The sequence below is a fragment of the Haliotis cracherodii genome, unplaced genomic scaffold (genome assembly GCF_022045235.1).
Source record: "Haliotis cracherodii isolate W230 unplaced genomic scaffold, xgHalCrac1.p SCAF_11, whole genome shotgun sequence".
Classification (NCBI taxonomy): domain Eukaryota; kingdom Metazoa; phylum Mollusca; class Gastropoda; order Lepetellida; family Haliotidae; genus Haliotis; species Haliotis cracherodii.
In genome coordinates, this window is record NW_027266266.1 from 36,155,931 (window position 1) to 36,165,106 (window position 9,176).

General features: G+C 43.0%; 1 protein-coding gene across 1 annotated transcript; it reads left to right on the forward strand.

Annotated features, from left to right (window-relative positions):
• The first annotated feature begins 7,922 nt into the window (after positions 1–7,922).
• LOC139455715 (protein unc-93 homolog A-like) lies at positions 7,923–9,176 on the forward strand. The gene is made up of 2 exons (XM_071237265.1): positions 7,923–8,039; positions 8,195–9,176. The coding sequence occupies exons 1-2, from the start codon at positions 7,996–7,998 to the stop codon at positions 9,174–9,176; spliced, it is 1,026 nt and encodes a 341-aa protein (XP_071093366.1). The 5' UTR covers positions 7,923–7,995.

Here is a 9,176-nt window from a genome sequence, read left to right on the forward strand (position 1 = left end):
GCCTTGATAGTTTATATCACCATAAAGATTTTCCACATTGTTTTGATGTCTTTGCCTTATTCTTTGCAATAATTTGAGGAATATGTCATCAGCAAAAAAACGGGTACTTAAATTTCATATTTCCATATACATAATGTATATTCTTAGGTATGAATATCCTGTACAATATTTTTAATGATTTGAATGTGAACAGGTGAATGGTAATTATAGCTATGTTAGTCATGCCACCTATGCCCAACGGAAATGCTGGTCGGAAAACACATAAAATAAATAGACCTCAAATTGGTTTATGACTGTAGAGGTAATCTACTGCGTAGTATAACGTCAAAACAGAAGTACCTAAGATATAATGTTAGTTTTTATATGAGTAGTACCACTTCTGTAGTATACTTAGCAACACCCTTTCAAGGGAGATGCTCGTGTAGACGTGAATGGATGGTGCAGTCTAACCCTATCAACAGAAGTGTCTTTTTGTGAGGCGGCAGGACACACACGTGAGCTTGCAACCCACGATTGAAATAGTTTCTTTTGCAGCACATTTCTTCACGTAATCAAACACAGGCTTGTATAGAAACAAGTGTTATTCATTATAAGCCGTGGTGGGTTCAGCAAAGTAAAACCCTTTATGGGTAGGCTGCTACGGTTACCCATTGAAGATAAATGATCTTGAACGTGATGAAGCACACTTAAGCAGGGAGTGTAAGAACAATTCTGTGGCCCAGCCAACCCATAACTCAGAAATGATGCTGTCTGTTACTTTAATGCACGTACATGAATAGGCATTTTCAGAATGATGCTTTTCTCCCCACTTTGGCAAAGCATCATGAGGTTCCCGTCTTCTTACCGACTGTCGTTCATTCTATCAAGATGGATGATGCTCTTATGAGAAAACGCTCTTTGTGATCAGAGGAATACCCCTATCGTGGCATTCACTGCCAGACATTTACAAGACTTCCCCTAAAATTACTACATATTTTTGAGAACACGGTTTATGTTTATGGCTTCAAGAGAATTCACACTGAACCTTACCGTAAAGCAATTTACTTGTTCCCGAATCTCATGGTTAAGCTGCTATCATTGAGACTTCATTTTTTCAGCAATTATGTTCGTGAAAACTTGTTCAGCCAAATTGTATGCAGGATTTGGCTCCCTGTGAAACCAAAGTCAATATATTGTATACTATACATTTGAAGACAAGTATATACATATCATGCTTCTTAAATATCTGCTCACGACAAAAGTTTAAAACGCTCGCGACTGTAACGTGTATATTGTACCCTGTCATTATCGGTCCATTATCAGAGGACCTTTTGGCTAAAACTGTACAACGACATAATGAAGTTGCAATTCCAGTGCCCTTTGTGCCCAATACACCAAAGCAGCAAATTATTCTTGCTAAATGTTTTCTTTCAAGACAGCAAGGCACAGGCTGAACACACCTAGGATCTATAATGTTTGATAGCTGACGTGAACCGTACATGGGAAAAAAGTTACCTATCAAGAGTTATGAGGTTCAGAATAAGGCGGCACAGACACATTCTAAAGTTCGCTAAGCGTCTTGGGTAATGAAAAAGTAAGCAAATAAAAAGACGCCACCTAATCCATGACCATTAGTGTATATATTCGTCTTTCAGTAACATAACCCACATTTCCCCATTAAATGAAGTGTAATGTCCTCGTAGTGGGGTTGGGAAGAGGGGGCATACTGCCAGTGTGCTCCGGTGCAGTAACTACGAGCACATTGAGGCCAATAATAACTGAAATAACAAAAGTGAATGTCCAGAAAGGTGTACAACTTTGCAAAAACACAAAACTGCTATGTACCTTCATTTAACATTCGGAACATTTCACTAGAAATAATAAATGAAATACGAAGTAACATGGACTCTTAAAACATATATCAATTTATTCCTTCGAGACAAGAGGATGCCAAAATCAGACCATATTATAACGTTGGGAGTCCCAGTTTTGGTGTTAACATTGCTAAATACGGCGTTAAACCATACTCACTCACTCACCCATATATAATGAAACTTCTGGACCATGTATTTTCATCGTCTTGGAAAATGGGGTTTCACAGGGAGTCCAATCGACTTGTCACATCTGTTCAAACTCAAACAATATAAGCAACAAAGACGGAATTAACAAGCATATATAATACCACCTCCCCAATGCTCCTTATCGTGTCGCTACTTAGAGTTCACTTATTACAGCATTCCGGACATCGAGTATGTCATGCATTACCTTATGCATTATACTTATGGTGGCACACTTTACACACCGTGCTGCAGTCACCTACTTGATACTCCGCCAAACTGCGGAAGAGGTGAACAGGAAAGACCATGACCATTTTGTGTTGCATTTCCCAATCATATGTCACCTAGTTGACGTCAAGCCAAGCAACGTGGAGGGAACAAGGTGATCATCTGCTGTGCTTGTCTAAGTGAGTATGATTGCTGGGACAACAATACCTGACAACACCCTCACTCATCATTCAACCGAGTCGCTCTAGTAACAGCCGATCTCCTACCAAGCCGCCATTATAATTTAAAAAAAGACCTTCCACGTTGGCCCAATAACAGACGATCGCCTATGACGTCACCACAATAACAGACGATCTCCTACCACGTCGCAACAATAACAGACGATCTGCGGCCATCTTGCCCCAATAACGAACGTTCTTTTACTACGTCCCTCCAATAAAAGACGATATCCTAAGACGTCGCTACGATAGTAGACGATCTGCTACCATCTCACCACCCACAACTGACGTTCTCTTACCACCATGCCCCAATAACAATCGATATCCTATAACACAGACGATCTCCTGGAACGCCACTCAAATACCATAGGATCTTCCCCACGTCACCCCAATAACAGATGATCTGCTGCCATCGCGCCCCAATAATACACAATCTCCTACCAAGTCGCCCCGATAACAGACAATCTGCAGCCATCTCGCCCAAATAACACACGATCTCCTACCAAGTCGCCCCGATAACAGACTATCTGCTGCCATTTCGCCCAAAAAACAGACGATCTCCTTCCACGTCACTACAATAACAGACAATCTCCTTCCATGTACCCTCAATAAGAGACGATCTCCGTCCGTGTCCCCACAATAACAGACGACCTCCTACCACGTTGCCCTGATAACAGACGGCCTCCTACTACGTCGTCCCAATAACAGACGACCTCCTACCACGTCACCACAATAACAGACGACCTCCTACCACGTCACCACAATAACAGACGACCTCCTACTACGTCGTCCCAATAACAGACGACCTCCTACCACGTCACCACAATAACAGACGACCTCCTACCACGTCACCACAATAACAGACGACCTCCTACTACGTCGTCCCAATAACAGACGACCTCCTACCACGTCACCACAATAACAGACGACCTCCTACCACGTCACCACAATAACAGACGACCTCCTACTACGTCACCACAATAACAGACGACCTCCTACCACGTCACCACAATAACAGACGACCTCCTACCACGTCACCACAATAACAGACGACCTCCTACTACGTCGTCCCAATAACAGACGACCTCCTACCACGTCACCACAATAACAGACGACCTCCTACCACGTCACCACAATAACAGGCGACCTCCTACTACGTCGCCTCAATAACAGACGTTCTCCTATCACGTTGTCCAAATAACAATTAATATCCAAGGACGTCGCTCCGAATAACAGACGATCTCGTACCACATCTCCCCAATTTCCTACCACGTCACCCAAACCTACCATGTCGCCCAAATACCAGAGAATCTCCCTCCACGTCGCCCAAATACCAGAGGATCTCCTTCCACGTCGTTCCAATTACAGACGACCTCCTACCACGTCGTCCCAATAACAGACGACCTCCTACCACGTCGTCCCAATAACAGACGATCTCCAACCACGTCGCCCCCATAACAGACGACCTACTACCACGTCGTCCCAATAACAGACGATCTCCAACCACGTCGCCCCCCAGTCGATCTCCAACCACGTCGCCCCCATAACAGACGACCTACTACCACGTCGTCCCAATAACAGACAATCTCCAACCACGTCGCCCCTATAACAGACGACCTCCTACCACGTCGCCTCAATAACAGACGACCTCCTTCCATGTCGCCCCAATAACAGACGACCTACTACCACGTCGTCACAATCACAGACGACCTCCTTCCATGTCGCCCCTATAACAGACGACCTACTACAACGTCGTCACAATCACAGACGACCTCCTTCCACGTCGCCCCAATAATAGACGATCTCCTTCCACGTCGCCTCAATAACAGACGACCTCCTTCCATGTCGCCCCAATAACAGACGACCTACTACCACGTCGTCACAATCACAGACGACCTCCTTCCATGTCGCCCCAATAACAGACGACCTCCTACCACGTCGTCACAATCACAGACGATCTGCTGCTATCGCGCCCCAATAAAAGACGTTTTCCTTCCATGTCGCCCCAATAACGGACAACCTCCTACCACGTCGTAACAACCACAGACGATCTGCTGCCATCTCGCCCCAATAACAGACGTTCTCTTACTACGTCGCCAGAATAATAGACGAACTGCTACTATCTCAACCCCTAAACCGACGATCTCCTATCACGACGACCCAATACTCGCTACCGATAACATATTATTTACCATATCCTACCATGATTTCGTTTTTTCCCCGTCTCTCCGAAAATTGAAAGGTGAGTCTTTCAAAATCAAACAGCGTGGGGAACCAATAATGAGGTTCACACATTGTACATACCAGTGTCAGAAATTATTAAATTTAAATGCTCTTACAATTTTGCTGTCGTGACTCGAGTTGATTGTGACTATAAGCATGAGATAAAGCATGCACACACAACAGTGTATGGCGTATTGATATGTAAAGAAGGGCGGTAAAATCGTCACTGGCGTTGAAGAGAGGCACGACTCCTGCACTGGTGCAGTGAACAAATAGGTATACCGAATGGTTTCTGTTAAAACATGGACGTACACTCAGTGCTGCCCAACTGAACATTAAGTCATCACTAGCTACAGTACAGTACTTACGTAACGCCGAAATAACTCTTCTGAAATGTTTCCGCTCACTTACACGGACAGTAGACCCTAAAGAGTTATCTACCTTGTTCTTGCCATCATTTCAACGATGCGACCGCACATGTTCACAGTCAGTGTATCGGCTTCAACATCGCCTGAACAGTATTTTCAGGTAAGGGTTCATTGGTTGGAGACAAATCTCAAGTGAAGTCACATGTATTGTGCTGAGAAGCCAAGGGTTAACATAATGTAAGTGTCGTCTTAGTTTGTTAGTTTGGTTGTTGTTTAACGCCGCACTCAGCAATATTCCAGCTACATGACGGCGGTTTGTAATCAATCGAGTCTGGACCAGAAAATCGAATGATTGATATGAGCATCGATCTTCCCAGTCTGGATACGATGAAATGAATCAGTCTAGTCAGTGAGCCTGACCACCCGATCCCGATAGTCGCCTCTTTCGATAAGCATTGGTTGTTGAAGACCTATTCTAGCCCGGACCTTCACCGTGTAACTGGCAATGTCTGTATATATTTTATAGGAAACTAACGAACAGGCTTTGGAACTGACTGACTGACAGGATGGATGGATGGAGTTAGGGAGGGAGGGGTGGATGGATGGCAGTCCGATGGCAGGATGGATGTATGTATGGATGGATGAATGTCTTCAGAATATAATATTTTCATGTTATGATTATATGTCCTTATCCGTAACAACCCTAAAACATTATTCGGTGGCCAGTTATATATGCATGAAATACCTTAAGCTTGCTATCACTTATGGATATCAATAAAAAGCATTTGTTAGGGGGATAATGTGTATTAGAACGAAACTATATAATGTCCCTTAGCGGGACTATGTTTCGTGAACAGGTTAACGTGAAATTATATTCACTGTAATTTTCATTTCTGTCACTTAGCGACATCTAAATCAACCGGGTTTGGCCCAGTACATTGATAAAAACAGTTGTTTAATGCAACCGGAAAAGGCAAAACTATGAACCATTAAGGTTAGAAGTTCACTTTCGCTCTTTCCGTGGTAATAGTGTGCTCCTTGTGGTCGTCAACATCTAGCTGAGTCCACGATCCGAGATAAAACAAATACGACAGCGAAAGTATCCAATGTTAAAGTATCCTTGTAAAAAATAAATTTTGAACACGATGGACATTTGGAGAAAGGAAGGTGACCTACTCGCGGATCATGCATCGGACGTTGAGGGACTGTCCGGCGTGTGATCCGGTTTAGTAAGGGAAGTAACTCACTTCCCGGAAGACATTGTGTCCTCCGAGTTCTGCCTAGTGTATTGCTAAAACGGCGTAAAACCCTAACCAGAATTCAAAGGTAAGTGTTTTACTACAGCAAGAAACAAACCGAAAAGGTTGCTGTTTTCGCTCGGTGCCGTTTTGCTGAGGTGCCGTTTTAACTGTAACCCGTTCGATGTACAGCACTATGTCGTATATATGTTACATCGAAGCAGGAAATACTTCGGCCTGTATCCCCCTCCAAAAGTTAATATACATATTTACATTAGGCGTGTTTCCTCCAGCTATAATTGTTTTAAGGGGGATACGGGCTGTCGTCTTACCCTAAAACGTTAGGAACACTTGAGTTCGACCCCAACGCTTTACCTGCATTCACATACAATACATTTGTTAACATAAGCGACAAAGTGACTTTGTAAAGTATGCCTGGTCGAATCGGCGCACAGTTAACACGCACGACACTTGTCAGCTCGAGGCGTACCTCTACCTGAGCCTGGCGTTACATGTACATCCGTAAAGCAATGTAGATGTATGACATACTGGTAACCGTAACGCCATCTTCCCCCTACAGAGTATCTGTTCACCGCCTGATTATAAATAGGTGGCAGGTATTCTACACATATTGTAGCCCAGTGTAATTCCACCAACAGGGACGAAATGAGTTGACTCCTTGTTCACAAACATATCAGTGTTTCACTAATTAGCAAGGGGTGACAGGACACTAAAATATATTATCTGGCGGTATCAGGTGTAAATCGTCTGGGAGTGGGGTCCAGGGTGTGTTAGAATAGGATTTACAACATCTTAAACACTCTCATCTAATGTATGGGTTTGAAAAGTGAGCGTAGTTTAGTCAGCATTATTCCACATGTATATCAGACTGTAGCTGATAGTATAAGTAACTGATACGCTGAAAAGAGTAGATAAACAAAAAGTAGAAAAGAAACTCTTCTATTCGTACTTTAGAAGATTCAGTTTTACGCTTCAGCGGGAGAGTACCTATGTAGAATCTATTTAAGAAATAAACGACGAGTGAGGGTTGTTTATTGTACAATAAAACACTGCAGGGAGAATAAACCATGAGGGGCTCATAAACTCTTTAAGGATGTTGATAAAATGTACAAGCTTTAAAGATAATTACCCGTATTTTAATAATGATGACTCCCACAGATGGTTATTTCCCGCATATTCTCACAATCCTGTACACGGGCCTATTCAAAGGGATTTTGAATTTATCATTTTCCATGACGCCCTCTACATATATATCATCACCACCACCATCATTAGAAAATGCCTACCGACATTAAATAAATAATTTTCTATAGATAATAACTTCCGCGATGATGTGGCCGTCAAATCGGCAGAGGTAGTTATCGTTATTTCATACCTCTTATTTACAAATCAGAACTCAACATTTTACAAATTCATAGCATAATTATTCTTTTTTCAGAAAATCAAATGGAAACTGAAAGAAACTTGTTTGAAACTGAAGATCACCCGACGTCACTGTTTGGGAAGGAAACAAAGAATACAATAGTCCTTGGACTAGGATTCCTGTTTGTATTCTCGTCATACATGTCGTTACAGAATCTGCAAGGAAGCCTGAACGACGAAGGTGGTTTGGGAGTTCTCTCCCTTAGTTGTCTCTACGCAGCAGCCATTTTGTCGGCCATCTATGCTCCCACGTGGATCACTGTTGTTGGGATCAAGCGATCAGTGGTAATTGCCTTTTCTGGACATTTGATTTACGTTGCGTCCAATTTCTACCCTTCATTTGCAACACTTATTCCATCATCAATCATTCTGGGAGCAGTTACGGGACCGTTATGGACGTCACTAGGGATTTACCTCACCTCCTGTGCTTTTTCCTTCAGTGAACGTACCGGTGTGGAGCTACAAACCTCTCTCAGCAGAATTAACGGGATTTTCTTCGGAATGTTTGAACTTAGTAATATCGTGGGTAACCTACTATCGTCCCTTGTACTGTATCAAGGCCAGTATAACAGCACCAACTTGAACACTACTTCCTTTTGTGGAGCTCATGATTGTCCTGAAGCAGAAACAGTGGACATTATCGCTGATCCCGAACCCACTGTGGTTTACATGCTTCTGGGTGTGTTTCTAGGATGTGTCGCCACGGGGCTAGGGGTTGTAATTATATTCCTTTCACCAGTACACAATCAGTCCCCAACCAACAAGAACACAATCAAACAGTCACTGTGGTCCTGGTTCAGACTCATCATCAAGACTGATATCAAGTTTCTGCTTCCATTCATGTTATATTTAGCTATAGAGCAGGTTGTGGCATTTACTGAACTAACCAAATCATACGTGAGCTGTCCTTTCGGAATACAAAACGTCGGCTACGTGATGACAGCGTATGGTTTAAGCTGTGCAACAAGTAGCCTTATATTCAGCAAATTAGCCAGATACACACGACGATATGTTCTCCTGAGCATCGCTGGGGTTCTTCAGATGGCGCTGATGTTGTGGATGTATCACTTGGTTCCGTCTTACCATGACATTCACCTCGTGTATGTCATATCTACAGTATGGGGAGTTGCAGAAGGAATATGGAAAACCCAGACGAATTCCCTTATAGGGGAAATATTTCATGACAATAAGCAGTCAGCATTTGCAGTATATGAAGGTGTCAAATATACAGCATTCACTTGTACGCTTGTGTACAGTAGTATGTTGTGTGTCTATATTAAACTTATAGTTGCATTGGTTATCCTGGTACTGGGGATGGCACTTTATGCTATGGTTGAAGTCAGACATCTGAGGAAATGCCACAAAAGGAGGTCTGAAAGCGAACAGAAAGAAGCTGCTAAAATCGAAACTATTGATACTTGA